This window comes from Mus caroli, chromosome 11, assembly GCF_900094665.2.
Source record: "Mus caroli chromosome 11, CAROLI_EIJ_v1.1, whole genome shotgun sequence".
Lineage (NCBI taxonomy): Eukaryota > Metazoa > Chordata > Mammalia > Rodentia > Muridae > Mus > Mus caroli.
Window position 1 is genome coordinate 26470094 of NC_034580.1, and position 23982 is coordinate 26494075.

At 39.5% G+C, this 23982-nt stretch overlaps 1 protein-coding gene across 4 annotated transcripts in view; it reads right to left on the bottom strand.

Moving 5' to 3' along the window:
* Nucleotides 1-23982, bottom strand: part of Erlec1 (endoplasmic reticulum lectin 1) — a 49811-nt gene that overhangs the window by 8176 nt on the left and 17653 nt on the right. For 2 of the 4 annotated variants that reach the window (XM_029483048.1, XM_029483046.1), the window contains exons 11-13: nt 22765-22889; nt 18247-18324; nt 17935-18010 (exon numbers count right to left, since the gene is read on the bottom strand). In XM_029483048.1, the coding sequence (XP_029338908.1) occupies nt 17935-18010; nt 18247-18324; nt 22765-22889 (279 nt within the window). Of the gene's footprint in view, nt 1-11368; nt 12040-14137; nt 15226-17934; nt 18011-18246; nt 18325-22764; nt 22890-23982 lie in introns of those variants that run through there. The other 2 variants (XM_029483047.1, XM_021176495.2) reach the window with 2 other exon arrangements.

Consider the following 23982-nt stretch of genomic DNA (forward strand, 5'->3'; position numbering starts at 1 on the left):
AGCAAAATCTTGCTGACATATGCAATAGTGTCTGGGTTTGGTGCTGATTATGGGATGGATCCCCAGGTGGGGTAGTCTCTGGATGGTCCATCCTTTCGTCTTAGCTCCAAACTTTGTCTCTGTAACTCCTTCCATGGGTATTTTGTTCTCCATTCTAAGAAGGAACAAAGTATCCACACTTTCTGATTTCTTATCATGCAATATGGCATCATTAAAGATAGCCTCTGTAGTTAAGTACTGTGTTCAGGCCTGCCCCAGCATAGCTGTAGCCACTTTGATCCATATCTGTGAGTCATTGACAGGAAAATAATTTAACTCAGAGCAGGGTTAAGCTGACCATATACACTGTTATGTTCTGAGGCTTACTGTTGTTATTATTATTATTATCATTGGAAACTCCCCAGCAATAGCTTTTTCTCAGGACTAAGCAAGATAGAGGTCAGCTTGAACTGTTACATCTAAACTACTAAAGAAATTGAAAAAAATGCCAACCACCCTACAGCATCTGCTTATGAGCTCATTATGATTTTTCCTCTATATAAATTGATCCTGAACAGTGTTTATGGTCATAGCTTTCTGCTCCTGAGTTTGAGCTACAGGCCTTGCTCTATAAGTCTTGGTGTGTGTGTTCAATAAATCAGTCCTGCTTAACTGAGATTAGTGTCTGAGTGGTTTGTGTGGTGATTCCTGAACCCCAACAACTGCAAGTTTCTATGTCCACATTTAAATTATGAGACATGAAAAGACTAAGCATTCCTCCAGGGATTTTGCCACCTATTCTAGAGGAGGTTGGGGTAGATTAATGGAAGTGGCTGAGTTACATCAAGTTAGGCAGGATTATGACCTTGTTATTTTCACTTGAAATTAAACATGATATAAGGAAATATAATTGGGTATCAAGTTGGCAAAGGCAGGGAATCTTCTGATAATTAATTTTAGTTGTCTACTTGACTGGATATGGAATCACCTTAAGAGTCAAGCCTTTGGAAATATCTGTGAGAGATTTTCTTGATTGTATTAGCTGTAGTGGAAATCAAGGCAAGTGCAGATATCAGAAGGTGGGAAGGATTTTTGCTTTCTGCCTTCTTGCCTTTGTATATTTGTGGCAAGTTCATCTGTCCTATTAGTGAGTTCAACTATTCTATTGTTGCTAATGCTTCTGCTACTGCCATTCTCTGCAAATGGAACACAGCTTTTAATAGTTTTTCAGAATCTTCCAGGCCTTCAGTGCTAGATTGCAATTGTGATTGTGATACATTCATCCTGATGGACTGAGTAGTTACTACATCCTCAACCTCTAATGTAAAAGGCAGTTATTGTTGACTATTCAACCTGTATCATGTCTGGTAAATTCTCTTTATATAATATACATACTGCTTTCTAGAGAATACTCAGTAACACAGTTAATTGTGCTTTAATTCTCACTTCTCTTCTGCCAAGAGGATTAAGTCAGATTTCTGGAAGAGGGCTTCTTTCCTTGTCATGACCCTAAGATGTCCCTGTCTTTTTGGCTTGTGGAGGCCAAAAGAGGATGTCAGAACTTGTGGAACTGGAGTTCAAGTGTTGTGAGCTGCCTGATGTGGGTGCTTGGGTCCAAACCCAGGCCCTTTCTAAGAGTTGTAGGTGCTTATAACCATTGGGGCATCTTGTCAACTCCTGAATTAAAGATTTTAATAAAGAATTGTCCACACAAAAATAAAGCTCTTGCCTTAAAGGGAATAGAGATAGTTTACTCAAATACCACATGTAAGAGACAATGGGCTAGGAGCACTCATTTGGGCTAGCCCAAATTTCATGTTCCAGTATAGTGATTGCATCACAGAATTTTTATGGTAACAGAACAAAGAAAGTTATAAACCAAAATACTTTGAAAATACACTGCTGGAAGCATCAGTTTGGTATGAGTGATGGTACAGAGACACTACTTGGTAATCAGAAAGATGTACTAGGAATCAAACTGCCAAGGCCCCAGAGGAGTGGGCAGAAAGGAGCAAAATGGTGTAAAAGCAAGAATTTTTATGACACCTGGCAGGGTGGGGTTCTGAGCTAATACATGACAGACTGGTATCCTTGCCTGAGGTAGTTGACTTTTGAGGGAAGGTGAAGGGAGTTCCTGGAAAATTAAGAGTGGTTTCTGAGAGATAGGAACCTGATTTAGGAGATCTGCTTTTCTGGTGAACAGAGAAACCTTGTTTGCCCAATAACAACCATTCTGTTTTCAGAGACAATATCCTTCTGTTTAGGAAAATACCACTATGTAGACAGCAGCACCTGCCAAAACTAAAACAAAGGCCTAATCCATCAAAGACTAAATTTATGGGAAAGTCTTTAAATGGACTAACCTTGTTTTTTGAATTCTTTTTTCCTCTTTTTTCCATTTTTTATTAGATATTTTCTTTACTTACATTTCAAATTTTATTCCTTTTCCTCATTTCTCCTCTGAATCCCCCCATTACATTCCCCCACCTGCTCACTAACCCACCCACTTCCACTTCTTTGTCCTGGCATTCCCCTATACTGGGGCATCGAGCCTTCACAAGGCCAAGGACCTCTCCTCTCATTGATGTCCCACAAGGCCATCCTCTGCTACATATGCAGCTGAAGCCTTGAATCCCTCCTTGTGTTTTTTTGGTTGGTGATTTAGTCCCTGGGAGCTCTGGGGGTACTGGTTGGTTCATATTGTTGTTCCTCCTATGGGGCTGCATAGTATCAGCTCCTTGGATACTTTCTCTATCTCCTTCATTGGGGACCCTGTGCTTAGGCCATCCAATGGATGGCTGTGAGCCTCTACTTTTGTATTTATTAGGCACTGGCAGAGCTTCTCAGGAGGCAGCTGTATCAGGCTCCTGTCAGCAAGCACTTAATGGCATCCACACAAGTGTCTGAGTTTGGTAACTGTATATGGAATGGATCCCCAGGTGGGACAGTAACTGAATGTCCTTTCCTTCAGTTTCTGCTCCAAATTTTGTCTCTGTATCTCCTCCCTTGGGCATTTTGATCCTCCTTCTACCACTCCTGGGCATATACTCAGAAGATGCTCCAACATGTATGTAATAAGGACACATGCTCCACTATGTTCATAGTAGCCTTATTTATAACAGCCAGAAGCTGAAAAGAACCCAGATGTCCTTCAACAGAGGAATGGATACAAAAAATGTGGTACATTTACACAATGGAATACTACTCAGCTATTAAACATGATGAATTAATGAAGCTCTTAGGCAAATGGATGGAACTAGAAAATATCCTGAGGTAACCCAACCACAAAAGAGCACACATGGTATGCACTCACTGATAAGTGGATATTAGCCCAGAAATTCAGAATATCCAAGATACAATTCACAGGCCACATGAAGCTCAAGAAGAAGGAAGACCACAGTGCAGATACTTTGGTCCTTCTTAGAAGGGGGATCAAAATAGCCTTGCTTTTTGAATTCAGTACTTCTACTTCTGACTAACTGTTCTTGTTAACTGAAGAATGTCAATCCAGGACATGGTTTTTGTGCTTAAAAATCTCACACTGAGAAAGGCTCAGGACTACACTAGGATCCCAAACACCCAGAAGAGTGGCCAGCTGGAAAATACTTTCTATTGGCCTAAACCCGTATCCTAGCAGTCTTGGATAGGGATAATCTCTTGTGTACTGTGTGGGAGCATTGCCTGTAATAAAAATCTAATGGCCTATTAGCAAAAGGCAGGAAGAAGTAGATGGGAGTTCTGGTAGAGAAACTGGAACTCTGGAAGATAGTCAGAGGTGGAAGATTCACCATCGGGACTCTGAGGAGATCTGACATATGAAACTGAGAAGGAAATAGCCAAGTGGCTGAAATCAGGTTAAAATCAATAAGATAATAAGTTGAGAATTAGTCAGTGAACCTGTCTAGCTTATTGTCTATGCATTTATTCATAAATAAATAAGCCTCTGGGAACTGGGTGTGGGTGGAAAAGTCCTCATTTACATTCTACTCTGGTGAATACCCCATAATAGTAACTGCTGAGCTATTTCTCCAGTGTTCCTGCCTACTTTGAGTCAAGGTCTGGCTGTGCAGCCCTGGTTGGCCTGCCTCTGCTTCCTGAGTGCCACTGTGCCTGGCCATGTCCTTAAGTTTTGTAGCATAGTACATGGCAGAAGTGTCTCACTGAGTCCTTCCTTTACAGGCTGAGAACAATCTTGGCTGCTGTGATTTTTTTTCCAAATCAATAAAATTATTTGTTCCTTGTATTCTGGGAGGTTTCTCGAGAAAGCCCCTGTAATCAAATCTGAAATTTTAGTCCTTTTTAAAAGTCCTTTAGAATAGTAAAGGACTCTCTAACAGGCCTGAGCGTGGCAAACATGTCACTGGTAGGTCTTAAATTTTCTCTTTCCTTCTCTCATGCTGAACTGTTAGATTATATTCCTAAAACTAGACACCCAGGTCTTATTTGGCCACTTCCTTGTGGCTAACTCATCCTTGAGGCTCACCATCAAAGTTCAGCCATCAAAATTAATTATTGGCTACTCTGACTTATATGTCCAATCACGACTTACCAATATACCATAGCACCAACTTCCCTCTTCTGCTTAAAAACCATTCCTGCAGAGACACCTGCTGCTGTCTTTGTCTGATCTAGCTCCTGCCACAATTGTTCCATCTGGGATAAATCTTTGTGCTGAGAATTTGATGCCTTGGTGTGTTCTATGCTGACTCCAAGATTCCTTTAAATAGTATATGTTGGTTACGAAGATGAATCCGTAAATAGAAGTGGTTGCCAAGCCTGATGACCTGAGTTTGATTCCTGGAACACACATGGTGGTTCTACTCCTTTGAGTTGCCCTCCACACAAGTACCATGGCATATGTATTAGTATCAGGGTTTTCTAGAGTCACAGAACAGATGGAATGTTTCTATATAGTAAGGAAATTTGTTGTGATGACTTACAGTCTGTAGTCCAACTATCCCAACATTGGTCAGCTGTGAATGGGAAGTCCAAGAATCTAGTAGTTGCTCAGTCTCATAAGGCTGGTTGTTTCAGCTTGTCTTCTGTAGAAGTAGATTCCAACAGATGTGCTGGTAAATGCCAGCACTTGAAGAAGAGTCCTTATGCAGGTCTCCAGCAGAAGGTGTGGTCCAGATTAAAGGTGTGTACCACTACACCTAGATCTGGGACTTGTTTTGTCCCAAACTGACCTTGAACTCTGAGATCTCCTTGCCTTAGTCTCCTGGAATTAAAGGCAAGTACTACCTTGGCCGGGCCTAAGCTTTTCTATGCCTCAAGATCTCTATGCTAAGATCCAGGTCAGAAACTTGTGTCTTCCTGCCTCAAGATCTGGATCACAAGTGAGCCCCCTCAATTATGGATTGTAGTTCATTCCAGATATAGTCAAGTTGACACCAGGAATAGCCATTACAGCATACATACATATTTTACACATGTGCACAAAAAAAGCACACACACACACACACACACACAAACACACACACACACACACGTGACTACACACACACACACACACGTGACTACACACACAAATGTAATACAAATTTAAAAATAATGTGTCTCCTTTTCATAGAGAAGGTTCTTTGTTTTTCTTAATATTTTGATAGGACACCAAACATTCAATTTATAAGGAGGTTATAGATTAAACCTTTAGTTATTTTTCACCATTTATTAGTGCAATTTATTGATTTAAAAATATCATTCTACAGGACTGAAGATCTAAGGCACAATGAGAATTTCATACAATAGGTTCACTGAAATACTAGTATTAGTGTTTTGATTATGTAATTTATGAAAGATTATGTTCCTGTGAGGAGAAATGTTTTCTTTTTCTCCAACATAATATTTTTATTAATTATTTTGGAATTGCATACAATGCACACTTGCCTCTCATTCCTCCCAGGTCCATCCTTCCATCTTTCTCCCCCTCCGCCCTAGAAAAAGGAAAGGAGGAAAAAAAAAACCCCCACCAAATCCAATTTGTGTTGCCCATATACTCAATTAGAACATGGTCAAACTCCCAGTGGCCAGAACCTTACAGAAACCCAATCCTTCCCCACCAGAAGCCATCAACTGTGAAGAGCTACACTTCAGCATCTTTATCACAGTTTTAAAGGATTGTCTTTAATAGCTTACTGTCTGGGCTGTTTCTATTTATTTTTTCTTTATTTTGGTGGGGATTTGGGGGTTGTCACAGAAACCTTCAATGTCCCTCATTCTCAGTTATGAATCTGCAGTCACTGATATTACTGCAAAAGCAGCTTCTACCTCAAAGCAGCCTCAGGCAATGTGGATCATGAACTCTGGAGGAAGCAAAGACCACAGACAACATGGTCTTTGGTGGCAGCATGGACTCTATAAATCTTCAGGGAAGTCTTAATCCAGAAAATGAACTTTCTTCTCTTGGTTGGATATCTTATTGTTGCTCAGAGCCAGGGTGATCATAGGGTTGGGCATCATGTCTGGGGGCAGAATCTTTCAGAGCTCTAGGCTGCTGTACACCACCCTACCCTCGGTGCAAGCTTTACTGTTGGTATCCCATGCATGGTCATTTTGTATCTTGTTTTCAGTTCTTGGGCTGTGCCCAGGCCAGAGCTCACATTTCCCATCCCACCCTTGCCCCAAGCAAGGTGAGCAGCACCAGCAGGAGGTGATAGGGCAAGATGAGTCTGATGGTGAAAAGAGTTGGAGGATAGGTTCTACTTATGACGTGCTGTTTTTTTTAACCTCACCTAAGTTCCCCTATCTGTGGCCTCTGCTGTGTCTCTAGTTCTGCTTCTCTCAACTGTTCACACTGTTCCGGTCTCAGACTGCCTTTTTCCTTTGTTCTGAAGACACTGCTTGCTCTGCAGACTCAGCTGCTGCAGCCTTGTCTCCCCCGGAGGCCTCTGTGGATCTCTCAGGCTCCTCATAGCAGTGCCGGGACCCCGTAGGTGACAGTAGCCACTGTCATATTCTTCTCTGAAATATATTTTCTTAGAAGACTTATTGTATTTTCAATTATATGTCTGTACATATCAGTGTATGGGTATGTATATGTGAATGCAGGTGAGTACTAAGGCCAAAGAGAGAATTGGATCCCTGAAGTAGAAGTTTCAGGAGGTTGCGAGCCTTGTGACATGGACAGCCCAAGACTGCAATTACTGGCCCTTGTCACCCTCACTTGAGAATTTGAGGCCAGGCAGTGGTTTCTCATGTCTTTAATCCCTGTACCCTCGAGGCAGAGGAAGGTAGATCTTAGTGACTTTGAGGCTAACCTGGTCTACAGAGTTTTTAGGACTGTCAAGGCTACACAGAGAAACCTTATCTTCAAAGATAACAAACCAAACCAAACCAACCAACCAACCAACCAACCAAATAAAAACAAACAAAAAGAAAGCATTTGATTTTTGATTTCACTGGAGTCCACAATTGAAAGACTGAATTTTATTTTATTAAAGTTTTTACTGGTTATTTTATTTATTTACATTTCAAATGTTATTCCCTTTCCCAGTATCCCCTCTAAAAACCCCCTATCCTATGCTCCTCCCCCCTGCTTCTATGAGGGTGCTCCCCCACATATGCAACCACTCCCACCTCACTGCCCTAAGCTGGGGCATCAAGCCTTCACAGGACCAAGGGCCTCCCTTCCCAATGATGATAAGGCTGCTACACATGCAGCTATAGCCATGAGTCCCTCCATGTATATTCTTTGGTTGGTGATTTAGTTACTGGGAGCTCTGAGGGGTCTGGTTGGTTGGTACTGATATTGTTGTTCTTCAGCTCCTTCAGTCCTTCCCCTAAGTCTTCCATTGAGGTCCCTGTACTCAGTCTGATGGTTGGCTGCAAGCATCCGAATCTGTATGAGTAAGGCTCTGGCAAAGCTTCTCAGGAGACAGCTATATCAAGTTCCTGTCAGCAAGCACTTCTTGGCATCAATAATAATGACTGAGTTTGGTGGCTGCATATGGGATAGATCCTCAGGTGGGGGAGTCTCTAAATGGCCTTTCTTTCAGTCTCTGCTCCACTCTTTGGAGCAATTCTGGGATAAAATTTTGAGAAGGGTGGGTGGACTCATCCCTCAACTGGGGGCTATGCCTAACATCTGGATATGGTCTCTACAGGTTCTCTCTTCCCTTTGTTGGCTATTTCAGCTAAAGTCATCCCCATTGACATCTGGGACTTTCTGTTGGCTACCCCCAGTTCCCCATCCCCCATTGCTACACACCTCTGTTCAATTTTCTGACCCTCAGTACATCTCCCCTGTCTCCTCCAACACCTGATCCTGCCCCCCTTTCCCCTTTCCCTCCTTTCTTCCTCCCAAGTCCCTCCCACCATCTACCTCCCATGATTATTTTTCTCTCCTTCTAAGTAGTACTGAAGCATCTACACTTTGGTCTTCCTTCTTCTTGAGCTTCATATGGTTTGTAAGTTGTTCATAAGCTCTGTAATATCCACTTATCAGTGAGTACATACCATATGTGTTCTTTTGTGACTGTGATACCTCACCCAGAATATGTTCTTTTGTGACTGTGATACCTCACCCAGAATATTTTCTAGTTCCATCCATTTACTGTCAAATTTCATGAAGTCATTGTTTTTAATGGCTGAGTAGTACTCCATTGTGTAAATGTACCACATTTTCTGTATCCATTCCTCTGTTGAGGGATATCTGGGTTGTTTTTAACTCCTGGCTATTATAAATAAGGCAGCTATGAACATAGTGGAGCATGTGTCCTTATTACATGTTGGAGCATCTTTTGGGAATACGTCCAAGAGTGGTATAGCTAGGTCCTGAGGTAGTACTATGCCCAATTTTCTGAGGGAACTGCCAGACTGATTTCCAGAGTGGTTGTACCAGCTTGCAATCCCACCAGCAATGGAGGAGTGTTCCTCTTTTTCCACATCCTCACCAGCATCTGTTATCACTGAGTTTTTGATCTTAGCTATTCTGACTGGTGTGAGGTGGAATCTCAGGGGAAAGACTGAATTTTAAAGGACTTTGTATTTTGAAAGAGATGGGCTATTTTAAAGGGACTGAAATTTTAATGCATTTGAATTCATAAAGACTGTGGGATTTTAAAAGTTATTTATGTTTTTAATGTGAGATCTTGAGGATGAATGAAAAAGGAAGGGTTGTCGCTTAATATTATTGTTTTATTTAGGGTTTACCATGAAGAGATACCATGACCAAGAGAACTCTTAGAAGGAAAACATTTAATTGGGGCTGATTTACAGTTTCAGAGGTTTGTTCAGTCCATCATCACCATGGGGGTGGGGTGGGGGAAGCGGGCAGATATGGTGTTAGAGGAGCTGACTTTTATCTATTTTAATCCAAACACAGAAGAGACTGTATGCCACACTGAGGGCTTTAGCATATATGAGGCCTCAAAGATTCACATCCACAGTGACACTTCCTCCAAAAAGGCTACACCTACTCCAACAAGGTATAGATTCTAATAATGTCACTCCCTATGGGACAACCATTCAAATACATGAGCCATATCTATTCAAACCACAATAGTGATGTTAATAGTTAAGTTGATAAGGAGTCAGTTGTACTGTCTAGTTTTGTATCAACTTGACACAAGTTAGAGTCATCAGAGAGAAAGGAGCTTCAATTGAAGAAATATCTCTGAGATTCAGTTGTAAGACATTTTCTTAATTAGTGATCAATGAGGGAGGACCCAGCCCATGGTGGGTGGTACTGTTGGAATAATATAATAAATTCCAGCGTCGGGTTTTACTACGTGCATAAATGGTTTATGTTCCTGAATGAAAGGCACACACAGAGCCTTTATAATTTGATATGCTTTAAGCAGCACAATAGTTGGGCCACTGTCTAACCTCCATGTGGTTAATCTACCTCCTGCCAATAATTCTGAGTTATTACTTACTAAACTCTATACTCTATGTAGGCTGCCCTGGGCCCAGAGGGCTGCCCGACTGGGCTGTGCTCTGGGCCTCACTCTCCTGGCCTTTTCACATGGTGGGCATGCCTCTCTGTCCTGCACTCTTTTCAGGTATGGCGTTTCTTTTCTCCTCTACACTCTCCCTTCATGGTGGGTCTCTCTTCCTCCTCTCTCCCAGTCCCAAGCCCACAAAATTCCAAAAACCAACCTCTGTCAGCCCAGCTATTGGCTGATGGCATTTTTAGTTACCAATCAGAATCAACTGGAGTGGTTTCCAGAAGCTATGTGCAGACACTCGTGTAAGGAGATCTGGGGACCGAAATTAACATTAGACAATAAGCAATGTCAGGCCAAACCCACTACATGGTGCCAGCTCTGGGATGGTGTTCCTGTGTTCCATAAGAAAGCAGGCTGAGGAAGCCATGTGAAGCAAGCCAATAAGCAGCATCCCTCCATGGCCTCTGCATCACTCTTACTTCCACGATCCTGTCCTGTTTGAGTTCCTATGCTGACTTCTTTCGTGGAGGACAGCAATGTGGACGTCGGAGCCAAATAAATCTTCTCCTCCACAATTTGCTTTTTGGTCACAGTGTTTTGTAGCAACAATGGAAACCCTAACTAAGACACCGTGGCTCAGCAGTTAAAAACACTTTCAGAGGATTTGAGTTCATTTCCTATCACCCACATGGCAGCTCATAAAACCCTTCTTAACTCCAGTTCTAGGGGATTTGATGACTTCTTCTGACTTCTGCAGGCATCATGCAGGCACATGTTAAACATGCATACAAGTAAAACACATAAGATTCACACACACAAGATAAAATGTAAAATAAAAAATGCAAATATATGTGTGTGGGTGTTTTGTACAGCATACATGAAGTGCCTCACAGAAGCTGAAGGACTTCCTGACTGGCATTATGAACAGCTGTGAGCCATCATGTGGACGCTGGAAATGGAACCTGTGTCCTCGGTAGAACAATGAATGCTCTTCACTGCTGAGCTATCTCTCCAGCTCCTACTGTGTTATCTCTAGTATTTCTGTTTGGAGCTATGATTCTGTTTTGTTTGAGAAAAGGTGTCATTCTGTAGCTAAGGCTGGCATTGAACTTGCCATCCTCCTGCTCCTGTACTGGTACTACAGGTATCAGAGACTGAAAAGGAGAGGTCCCAGGGCGGCATACAGGTTTCTATTCAGTTTTGAGGCAGTTTGTTCTTGGGTTAGAGATAGTCTACAAGCCCAGCGGTGTCTAGAATTGCAGGTAAAGCCAAAAACATTCACAGAAAATTTACATGCAAAGCCTTCTGAAGACCAGCTGTTAATTTCTGATACTCTGATTTGGAGGGTTTGGCATATGTTAAATCACTGGAAGTGAAGCTCCTAAGTCAGTGATTCTCAACCACTGACTCACTGGAGAATTTATTAATATTTGACTTTACTTAGTGTGTATGTGTATTTAAAACACTGAGAATTAGTTGGTATCAAAATCAGATCAAATCAGTTGGTACCAAAAACTGAATCAAAGTTCATTTGAAACACAGGTTCTTAAAACTCTGTTCGAACCAAGCCAGTTTGGTAGGTATGGAATAGCAAGCACCTAACTTAACAGAAACTGTACTTGGAGAACGTCTTCTCAAAGCACATTAGGTTTGTTATAGCTGAATCATCCTACTACCTTAGTAATTCAGCTGCTTATCAAGTCAGAAGCTAAACATTTAGAAACCACAGGAGTCTTCATGGACTAGGTAAGAAAACATAATCTAGAAGGGATATGGGCATACCTAGACTAGCCCTCATCCTTAACTTCCTACAAGTCAGAATTAATTGGATAGCAATAAATTCACAAGTGCTTTAGTTTCCAGGTAAGCAGATGGAACTGTCACTCCCAGGACTATTAAAGGTGTCCTCCTCTAACTGGGTCCAAATTAGGTTGCCACACCTCTTCGTTTAGGAAGTTCAGTAAGTTCTTGCTGAATTTCTTGATACAATTTTAACATACATAGTTGTGTGTGATATTAATTTGACAAAATTATAGTGTTTTTACTTTATCAGTTGTGCCTTGTCAGTGATGCCAGATGGACTGTGTTGTTTGCAAAGTACAGAGTCACCCTTCTGTCTTTGTTTCTACTCAAATGCTGCTTGTAAAATGGAGTCTCAGAGTTGAGGCACAGCCTGAAAAACCAAAAGTAACAAAATATAGCTTGCTTTCAACATCTATGCTGAAAAATCACAACCCCTAGACAGTCTCCAAATGAGGCCATTTACCAGAAGGACCAAATGATTGCAAGGCTGGAACTTCAATCCCATCCAGTGACACCTCTCCCTCTCCTACCCCCCCCCCCCCCCCCCCCCCCGTGTGTGTGTGTGTGTGTGTGTGTGTGTGTGTGTGTGTTAGGGATGGGTGGGTTTCACACTCCATATAAACTTTTGAATTCTTGAGATCTGAAGAGTGTCCATATTACTAGACGGAGGAAGTATAGAGTATAGAAACTGAACTCTATCCCAACCTCCTCGCCTTATTTACCTCTTTAATTTGACTTTATTAGTGCTTCTCTCCTTTATAACTATTAAACTAAGTATTTACCAGAGTTCTGTGAGCCATTCTAGCAAACTTTTGAGAAAAAGTAGTAGGTCTGGAGACTGATTTATAGCTGTCTGGTAAAAGGTATTAGAATCCAGGGACTTCATAGATGGTTCGGTGTTTAAAAACACTTGCTCATCTTTCAGAGGACCTGAGTTTAGTTCCCAGCACCCACTTTGGGTAGCTCCCAACGGCCTGTAACTGTATGTGGTGCACATATAGGCAAATAGGCATGCTTACACACACACACACGCACATACACGTATATAAAATTAGAACGTGGTACTTGTAATATTTGTAGCTGACATCCGATGTGGGGCAAATTTGTAAGGTTGAATCCTTTTACCTGTGACATATCCAAGTAGGTAAGCATGGGAACTAAAATCAATTATAGGGTACCCAAAGGTGCTGAATGTAGTTGGTGTAGAATAAGAAAGTTTACATATTTTTTGTTATATAGGGCATTCTATGCTATGTAGGAATAATTGATTTCTCACCCTCAATCTCATTCATAATAACCTAATGTTATTATAGTGTAGACCTAGGTTTGAACTTAAAGTCCCTGCCTTTACTACGTATTGCTTCTTACTAAAATCTACAAACAACTTAAGTTGGTCCTTACCTGGAACTTAGTATGTAGACCAGGCTGGCCTCAAACTCACAGTAACCCTACCTGCCTCTGCTTTCTCAAGTGGGCATAAAAGGTATGCCCAGCTTGCATTTTTTTTTTTTTTTAAAGAAAGTGTCTCATCTCAGTCACTCTTTCTAGATTAGCCTAGAATTCACAGTGTATGGCAAATCAGATTGGTCTCAAATTCATGGCAATACTTCTCTGTTTTCCAAGTTCTGGGGTTAAGCCACTGTGTTGAGCCATTTACTTTTTTCTTTTATTCATTTCTTGTGCTGTGCTGGGAATGGAATCCAGGATCTTGAGTTTGCTAAGCAGTCTACCAATGAGCTGCATCTCCAGTCTCCAGCCATAAATTCTTTTACCTCCTAGACTTACCTTACTGCTGTGATCCCTAAATACAGCTCCTCATGTTGTGGTGACCCTCAACCATAAAACTTTTTGTTGCTACTTCATAACTGTAGTTTTGCTACTGTTATGAATCATAATGTAAATACGTTTTCTGATGGACTTAGGTGACACCCCTCCCCCATGAAAAAGTCATTTAACCCCTAAGGGGCCCACAGGTTGTAAACCACTGTCCTAGACTGCTTTACCACTAAACTCCCCACCCCAGCAATAAAGGCATTGAATTAATTAAGTCAATTGTAGGATACCCAAAAGTGATGAATGTAGTTGGTGTAGAATAAAAAAGTTCACATATTAATTAATTATTAGCTAATTAATTAATTTCTAAGACAAGGTCTCCTGCAGCCCAGTCTGGCTTCAAACTCACTATGTAGCAGACTTTGAACATCTGATTCTTCTAGTATCTACTTCTCAAGTGCTGGCATTACAAGTATATGCCATTAGGCCTGGTCATAAACCCTTTCTTAACATAGCTTTTATCAGAAATACTGGTTTTCAGGAGTATCTGGGCCACCTTTTATTTTGACTTTTTAAGATAGGCTTTCACTTTGTTGACCTGGTTGGTGCAGAACTGGCTATCCTTGGTGTAGACCAGGCTATCTTTGAACTTTCTGATCCCCCCGCATCTTAGTGCTGAGAACAAAAGCATGAACCCCAATATCCAACTCTTTATTTTTGTTGTGGGAGACTGAACTGAGGGCCTCAAACATGCTCTGCCTCTAAAGTATTCTCTCAGTCCCTATGGCCACTTTTTTGTCCTTGTTCAGATACATATGTATAAAATATATACAAAAAGGATAAAGGAGAAAATAAAGTAACCGAATAATCTGCCACTAATTACATGAAAAGACTGCTTAATAACATTTTATTCTCTTTAAAATAAATATTGTGCTGTAAAGCTGTTCAGAACTAAGATTTATACTATACAGCAGGCACATACGAGAGCCAGCACAGTGAATTTTAGAATGAACCATTCTAATGTAGAGATGAGTCACGAATTGCCTGCACTAGACATGTACTCTGTAGTAAACTCATTCATGGTAAGAATCATAAAAGTTCAAGAAAAAGAGCAACCTCTCATTTAAAAAAAAAAAAAAAAAACAAAACCGTTTCTTGAGTGATCTCAGGTTATCTGTGAGGCTCTCCTCTATTTCCACTTCTAGTTTAGTGCTTGACAGAGAGCAACTGTCACAGAAACATTTGATGAAAGGATTTCAGGCACTAGAATTTTATACATTTTATGTGGCCCCTCATTTTACACAATCTTCTAGAAACTTCTTTCTAAATTATCTTTACTTCATTAGCTTGTCATATATGCTGTAATTTATTCAGTAAGTATATTATTTAAAATACTTTAACAAGTACAAGGAATATGACATTTGATAAGCTGGACTAAACTGCTTGGATCAGATTTGTTTTGAAATTACATTACCCAAGCAAAGCCAAACGCAATCAGTTCATACAAGAGCAAAATGAATGAAGTGAGACAAGGATCTGCCTTACAAGTTTATCTGTAGTCTCTTATATACACGTGAATTTCACAGTGTGGTTGCCAGTCCTTTTTTGTGATACTACAGACAAGGTCCAATGGTGAGACTCTACAATGAGATGTGCTCAGGAGAAAGTGATGATTTTCAATCATCTTTCTTTCTTCCAACTTTAATATCTTTTAATTGGGGAGAGAAAGAAGTCCATTTTCATCAGCTGTATCTAGAATTTTACAGATTACTGGAGATTCAACCTGAAGAATAATAATATTAGAAAGTTGGTAAGGTGAACATTTCCTCAGTATCTTCTCAAAGAATATATTTGCTAAATATGTAAGGTCCTGATTTGGATAAACCTCCCAACATTTTTCCCTACAGATGAGGCTCTTTTCTCTCTCTCCCCAGCCTCCTTCCATTTTTTCTTTTGAGATTGTGTCATGCTATGTATTCCTCCCTGACTAGCCTTGAACTTCTCTTTTGGCAATCCTGAGTGCCAATTTTCATGATGCCTAACATAAATAATAAAGCTTTCTGAAAAACAAGTTTAGTCACCCATATAAAGGCATTATAGCTGAAAATATTTTTATTTCTCAGTAACTATGGAAAAGGAGACAGAAAGAACAGGAAGATAGAAGTTTGCAACCAGAGTTACGTCACTGAAGCAGGAAAACACTATGGCAAAACCATCAGTTCCATTTATAAGGCAAAGGAAACACTAACTTAAAGGATAAATTATTTGTTATAATAATTGTGAAAAAACAAAACAACAAAAGAAAAAACCAAACATATCAGGGGAAACAGTAGAGAACATGTGCCCAAAGAGAATTTAACTAGAGGAAAAGAAATAATAAAAATCCAATGGAAATATTAAGAGATGAAAAGTGTATCACAGATGTACTGGACATGGCAAATGAAGTAATTAGTGAAGCTGGTGAAGGTTAACAGAAATGACTTGCCTTTAATCATGGGATGGGACAGGGGTGGGGTGGAAATAAAAGGAAGTTTTTGAGATTCTGAGACAGTTTCACTTATGTATATTTAAGTAATTTCAAAAACAGGGAAAAATGAGTAGGGCAAAAGAAATCTTTGAGAATATAATGGCAATTTTTTTTTAAATGTGCATGAATTTATAAGTCCTAGAAGCTATGTACAGTTCTAAGAGAATAAAAACAGAAAAAGGCACACTTAAAACAAGTCAGTCAGTATTATAGAGTCTCTAGAAGAAAATGTTAATAGGGTGTGTCCATGACTGAGGCAACAAAAAGTTCTTGGAACACAAAATACAGTAACCATAAAAGAAAAAAGAAAAAAAAAGTCAATATAATATAGTTTTATCAGAAGACAATGAACAAGAGGAAGCCAGAGTATGTAAAAGGTGTGTACAATACAAAGATTTTATATCTAGAATATTTTTCACCTTCTAGAATCAAGCAATCGGAAGTAAGTATCAACAGCAAAAATACTCGAGTAAGAGACTGACACAAACTCTATTCTTGAACCAGTAGTCAGGCTCCCTTGAGCCTCTCTCAAATTATATCTTTGTCCACGTCTCTAGCCTGACTAGGCCACTTATAGCAAGAGAGAGAACTGCCACACTCAATATCTGATTACTCTGGCTGGCTTTAGTAAGAAGCCTAGATCCAGACTGTTCTTTGTGGTTTTCTGTTTATTAAATCTTCTATGCAGCCTAGTGGCTATTGATTCTGAGCTCCTGTCTCTTCTGTATTCAGAGTTGAGCCTTACCTGTTTCTTATTTTATCTATCTACCTATCTACCTGCCAATCTATCTATCTATCTATCTATCTATCTATCTATCTATCTATCTATCTATCTATCTATCTATGTATCCATCCATCCTTCCGGAATTTCATATACATAAACAATGTATTTCAATCAAATGTCCTCCCTGTAGTCTTGGTACTAATGAAAATACTACTGAATAAAGTCTTCCTAACCATTTTAAGATGTAACAGTATAATCTTTTGTTTAGTAAAGCCTGGCTAGATGTAAAATTTCACAAATATAAATAAATACCAAAATGACATGAAAAGGTATTCAGTATCATTAATTGTACGAGGAATGTAAACTAAACCCACTAAAATGACTAACAAGAAAGACTGAAAAAGAAAGCTAGTGAGGAGACAGAGGGAATGCACTCTCATGTACTGGTGGTAGGAGATTAAATAACAGTAGTATTTTGGTGAGTCATTTGGTAGAAGGCATTTTTACTCATGCCTTAGAAATTCCACCCACAGATATATAACCATAAGGAATGAAAACAGAGAGGCCTTATTCATCATAACCAAAAAAAATGAAAAATGAATTAAATGTCCATCTGTAGAAGAGTATTCTTACACAAAAGAATAGGATTTGGCAATGCAAAGAGAACAAAGTACTGATGTATTCAACATCACTGAGTATGAGAATCCAGACACACAATGGAACTCCATTCATGTGGCATTCCAAATAAAGCAAACCTAATCTATTTTATGAGGAACTAAAAAGAGGCATCTTTTGGATACCTACCTGATCAGGGGTATGAGACAACTTCCTGTTGTGGCAAACCTTATTTTGGATGATATTTACAATGCTATTTAAAATTGTTAAATAATCGAACTCAGCATTTAAGATCTGTGCTTTGAGACAGGATCTCATATATGCCAGGCTGGCTTTGATCTTGAACAACTTATTCTTTTGCCTCTACCTCTTAAGCTCTGGGATTACAGGTGCACTCCCATATCTGGTTGGCTTTCTGTGGTGATAAGAATTAAACCCAGGGCTTCTAGCATGCTAGACATAAAGAATGCCCTTTATTGATTTAACACAAAAAATTCAAATATGTCCAACATTTAATTCTTTTCATTTGGTGGTATTGGGACTGAATCTTGGACCTCCCACACTCAAGGTAAGTATCCTGCCACGTAGCCCCTAAATGAACTCTTGATTATTTTAATTTTACTTACCCCAAGAATATACTGGCACGAGTGAGGCTCTAGCATGTACACAGTAACAGCATGAGGAGAATCTGATTCTTTACACCTAAAATACAGAGTGCTTTAAGGTACTGCCTATGTCATAAAAAGCAGGTATTTTTGTTATCCTATTAATCTATAAAAACTTTAAGTGGACCCAGCATAACTTAACTTAAATTTAATAATTTAATAACTATTTAGTTATTTTAATTTAAAATACAATATAAAAATTTATTTAGTTATTATATCTTATGCAAAACTTTTGTCAATAAAAAGTAGGTAAAAGAGAAGGACTCAACTTACTTTAGTTTTACAGTCACTTGTCTGGGTTTGTCAGTTATATCACAAATATCCCCATTTCCATAAAAATGTGACACCATCCTGAATTGGAGAAACATACAAGCTTTATTACAGTTTAATTAGTTAGAATAGCTGTAATGGATAGGTGAGAAGGTTACATCACAGAGTCAAGAGTCTATAAGGAAAATACAAATTAGAGAAACTTTGTATTATCTTTCTTACAGGTCAGATTCAAAGTTTTTTGAGCTTGGTATGGTAACTCAAATACTTCTAATAGCAGCCCTTAGGATTTCTGTGAGCTTGAGGCCTATCCCAACGAACCAACCAACCAATCAACCAACCAATCAATCAAAACAAAGTAAGAAAAGTTACTGTTTTAAAGATACCCACTTGCCCAGCTAGCATATTGTTTGGTGAAACAATTCTTCCTTTCTGTTTTCCATCAAGGTGATCCCATTACACACTTTCTGTATGTGGTACAAAAAAAAAAAAATCAAAAAAAAATCAAAAAATATATTAAAGACTCTGCCAAAATATAACTCTCACAATGAGCAATATCTAAAGAAAAGTTTTACGTTTTCTAGTCATACCCTGCTATGCTTCAATGTTGAGCACATGAAGCCATAAACACTATTTTTGCAGGAAGCATCAACTTCCTGCAAAATAATTTGTCTGGCACATTGAACATTTAAATATTTTTATTTTCCTAACTTAGACTTTGGTCAGCCTGAAAAGTCAGCATATTTTTTAAAAATAATTTCTCAATACTTTCTGTTGCAGGAAGAAACAAAAAGTATCATTTGAGAAGGAACAAGAATTAATGTTTTAAATTCACTGGGTATGTGATTATAAGAAAAGCGGAAGCTGTCACTCTTGAGAAGTGAGATTACCTTACTTCTGGTACAGTAAATATACCTACGTAGCACAAAAGACAAGTGAGCACTGCCTGACTAACACTAAGTAACAAGAGGAAACGACAAAGTATATTTAACAAGTTAAAAACTACAAACACAAATGTCAGCCCCAGTTCTAACCAAATCAAACTGTTGGAAGTGGGGAGTTAGCTTAGTATTAGAGCACTTATGTAGCATGGATGAAGGGTTAAATCTCCCTCACTCTACAAAGGAATAAAACTGAGATGGCTCAGTGGTTAAGAACATTCACTGCTCTCTCAGAAGACCTGGGTATAATTTCCAGTATCCATGTAGCAGCTTACAATTGTCTGTAACTCCACTTCTAAGGAATCCAACACCCTCTATTAGTTGTTGTGGGCAATAGGTGCGCGCGCGCGCGCACACACACACACACACACACACACACACACACACACACATATTCAGGCAAACACTCAAACACACACAATAAAAATAAATAAATCTTAAAGAGAAAAAAACAGAACAACAAAACCAAACAAAAGAATAGAGTCATTGTCATGAACATCGCTGCCAGTCTTAGATCACCATCACTATTAAAGGCAGCAGGTAGTTTACTGCATGTTATGGCTAGGCTAGGTTATTTTATTTCAATGTCCTCATTACCTTATAGAATATACTAGTAGATACAGGAGGCTTACAGATCATTTTATTTTCCTAAGGCCCTACTACAGAAGAGCCAGCGTTTGAACCTAGGCAGCCTATCTCTATGACTGTTTTATTTTTTTAAGACAAGGTTTCTCTATAGCCCTGGTTTATAATAAAGACATGCATCACCATGTGGAGTTGATGACTGTGTTCTTGACACTGGGTTGCTTCTTTCTGCAAAGGAAAGGAATCTAAAGGCTGTTCCCTAAATAGCACTGACCTAAAATTTTACCCGTGTTTAAATTTAGCTTTTTTTTTTTTTTTTNTAAAGACAGGGTCTCTCTACANAACCCTAGCTGCTCACTAAGTAGACCAGGCTGGCCTCAAACTCAGAAATCTGACTGTTTGGCCTCCTAAATGCTGGAATTAATGGCATGCAGTATCATGTCCTACTCTGCATAGTTAACATTTTAATCTGTCAATATTTTGGGTTTTTCAAGCCCAAGTGGATTAAATACCTTCACCTAAAACCAGATACACTGAACCTGATACAAAAGAAAATAGGGAATAGCCTTGACTGAATCAGTCCAGAAGACAACTTCCTGAATAGAACACTAATAGTACAAGCACTAAGATCAATAATTAATAAGTGGGATCTCATGAAAACGAAAAACTTCTGTAAGGTTAAAAAAAAAATCCTGTCAATAGGTCAAAACAGCAGCCTATAGAATGGGAAAAGATTTTCACCAACTCTACGTCTGACAAAGTTAATTTATATCCAAATATATATAAAGAACTTAAGAAATTAGACACTATCAAACCAAATAACTCATTTAAAAATGGGGTACAGATCTAAGCAGAGAATTCTCAATAGAGGAAGACCTTTAAAGAAATGTTCAACATCCTTAGCCATCAGGGAAATGCAAATCAAAACAACTCTGAGATTCCATCTTACACCAGTCAGAATGGTTACCATCAAAAACACTAATGACAGTACATGCTGGCAAGGGGAACACTCCTCCACTGCTGGTGGGAGTGCAAACTTGTACAGCCACTATAGAAATCCATATTGCAGTTTCTCAGAAAATCGGGAGTGATCTACCTCAAGATCCACTCCTGGGCATATACCCAAAAGACACTTTATCCTACCACAAAGACATGTGGTCAACTATTTCATAGCAGCTTTATTCATAATAGCCAGACACTAGAGACAACCCAGATGTTTCTCAACCAAAGAATGGATAAATATGCTATACTTTCACAGTGGAGTGTTATTAAGCTGTTAAAAACAATGACATCTGAACTATCCAATAAAATAAACTATCCAATAAAAAAGAAACAATGACATCTGAAATTTGCAGGTAAATAGTTGGAACTAGAAAAGATCATCTTGAGTGAGGTAACCCAGAAAGACAAACACGGTATGTATTCACTTATAAATGGATATTAATTGTAGAGGATAATTGTGCTACAATCCACAGACCCAGAGGGGTTAAGTAACAAGGATGGGAGATTCATGGATGCCCCTGGGAACAGGATAGATGTTGCAGGTGGTCTGAGGGTAGGAACAGGAGGGATCAGGTGGGGAGAGGATGGAGGGAGAGAGTACTGGGAGAGACAATTGGAACTGGGAAGCAGTTTGGGGGCAAGGTAGAAACCTAATGCAATGAAAACTTCTAGGAATCTATTAGGGTGACTCTATCTAAGACTTCTAGTAATGGGGGATAGGAAGCTTGAACAAGCCATATCCTTTAATCAGGCAAGGCTTCTAGTGGTGGGACTGGGACACCAACATAGGCACAAAACCTTTGACCTACAAATTGTTCTGGCAGGTTCTGGCAGAGGTCTTGTGGGAGTGGCTAGCCAATGACTGGTCCAGCTTAAGACCCATGCCATGAGATAGAGCCTATACTGCCTAGAAGACCCAGAGACCCAGGATAGAACCAAACAAGACTGGAAAAAAAGTCACTGAAATGATGCTATACTCATTGACTGATGCCTAATCCAATTGTCAGGAGATTTTATCCAGCAATTGATGGGAAGAGATAGAGAGACCCACACCCAAACATTAGGCAGAGCTCAGGGAATCCTGAGGTAACAAGAAAACCCACAGAATCAACAAACCTGATCTCAGGGCCTGAGAGTGAACCTACAATCAAGGAGCATGCTTTGGTCTAACCTAGGTCCTCTGCATACAAGTTAGAGATGTGTAGCTTGTTTTTTTTTTTGTGAGACTCCTAAAAGTGGGAATGGGTTCTGTTTCTGATGCATTTGCCTACTTTTGGGACCCTTGTCCTCCTACTAGGTTGCGTCATCTGGCCTTAATATAAGGGAGGTGCCCAGTCTTATTGCAACTTGACATGCCATGTTTAGTTGACATCCTTGATAGGAGGTCCTCCTGGTGGGGTGGGGAGTTGGGGGAGCTAGGAGGAGCGGAGGAAGGGGAAACTGTGGCTGTCAGGATGTAATATATGGAAGAATAAATAAATTTTAAAAATGAGTCCTCAAAAAATATTGAGCCTTATTATTATTATTTTTTGCATAGTTTTTATACACTTTATATCCTAATTGCTGCCCATCCTCCTGATCCCCCAGCTCACACAGTCCCTTTCCCCGTCTTTCTCCCCTTCTCTTCTGAGAAGGTAGAAGCCCTCTTCTGTGTATCCTTCCCACCTTGGCACATCAAGTCTCTACAGGGCTAGGTGTATCCTCTACCACTGAGGCCAGACAAAGCAGCCTAGTTAGGGGAACATATTCCACGGAGAGGCAATAGCTTTATGGATAGTTTCTATTCCAGTTGTTGGGGGACCCACAAGAAGACCAATCTGCACATGTGTGGAGGCTATAGGTCCAGCCTGTGTATGCTCTTTGGTTGTTATTCAGTCTCTTGAGAGCCCCAAGGGTCCAGGTTAGTTGACGCTGTTGGTTTTCCTGTGCAGTTCCCCTTTGGCCCTGCAATCCTTCCCCCAAATCTTCCATAACAAAGGCAAGTAGTCTTTACCTGACTGACTGGGTGCCATCGTCTTGAAGATGATACGCTCTAGCAGTATTTTTCTTAGCCCACTCAACATGCTCTTCTTGGTTCCATGTCCCCACAACTACAGAAGTTTTTCCATTATCTTTGTCCTAGTATATAGAAAAATACTAAATTTTAAAATTACAATTACCATTTTTTGTATATGCTCAGTTGTCAGTCTCTCCTTATTCCTTGTTGTTCTCCATATTTTATGCCAGATAATCATGCTAGGCAATGATATACTTCTGAGTAATAGTACAGAAAACTTGTTAAGCAGCAAGTGAAACATGGAGTCACTTCCCTAGACTTTGCTGCCCAAAGGAAAAGAGAGCTAATACATTTCTTCTCCCCCCAGCAAGTAGACTTGTTACTTTCCAGACAGGGATCAGAAAACAAAGTGTCTAGGAAGCTCCATAGGGAGCAAGACTGTGTGGGTTTGAATTCCAGTCTTACTATTTATTGCCTATGTAAAACTCTTGTTTCTGTTCCTGAAACTTGGGTTAACAGGACTGACATCTGAAAAGTGTTTTGAGGATTAAATGAGTTAATATTTAAAGCACTTAGTACCTGGCATATTACTTTTTAATATATATACTAATTCCATATATTCTATTCTATATATATCTATATGGTATTAGAATATTACATTCTAATACTAATAACCTAGTAGATCTATCAGAACATTATAGGTTGCATGACCTAGGACAAATTATATTTGGTAAATTATATGGTTAAGTATATGTTAAGTATAAGGGAAAGAGTCATTAAATTAGTTGTATTAACTTTCTGGAAGGCATTTTTTTTTTCAGTGTGCATACTTTTCACCCCAATACTTCTGGGGGTTGAGTAATCAAGACATTCTGAGTTATTAAGACCCAGTCTCAACTAACTAACCAACCAACTAACCAACCAACCAAACAAACAAACAAAAAAAACTCCTGAAAACCCAAACCAAAGCCCCTAAACAAACCCAAAACAATAAAAAAAAATTAAAACTTTCAACCTAACCCAACCCAACCCAGGTAATAACAACAAAACTCTGAGAAAGAGCACTAATGTAACGATCTAAAATGCTCATTAAAATACTTTCCTAGGGGATTGGGGATGGGGCTCAGCTCAGAGAGTGCTTGCCCAGCATGTAGAAATAACTGAGCTGGACACTTAGCACCAGTTTAAAGGGGGGTATATTAGGCCATGCGTGTA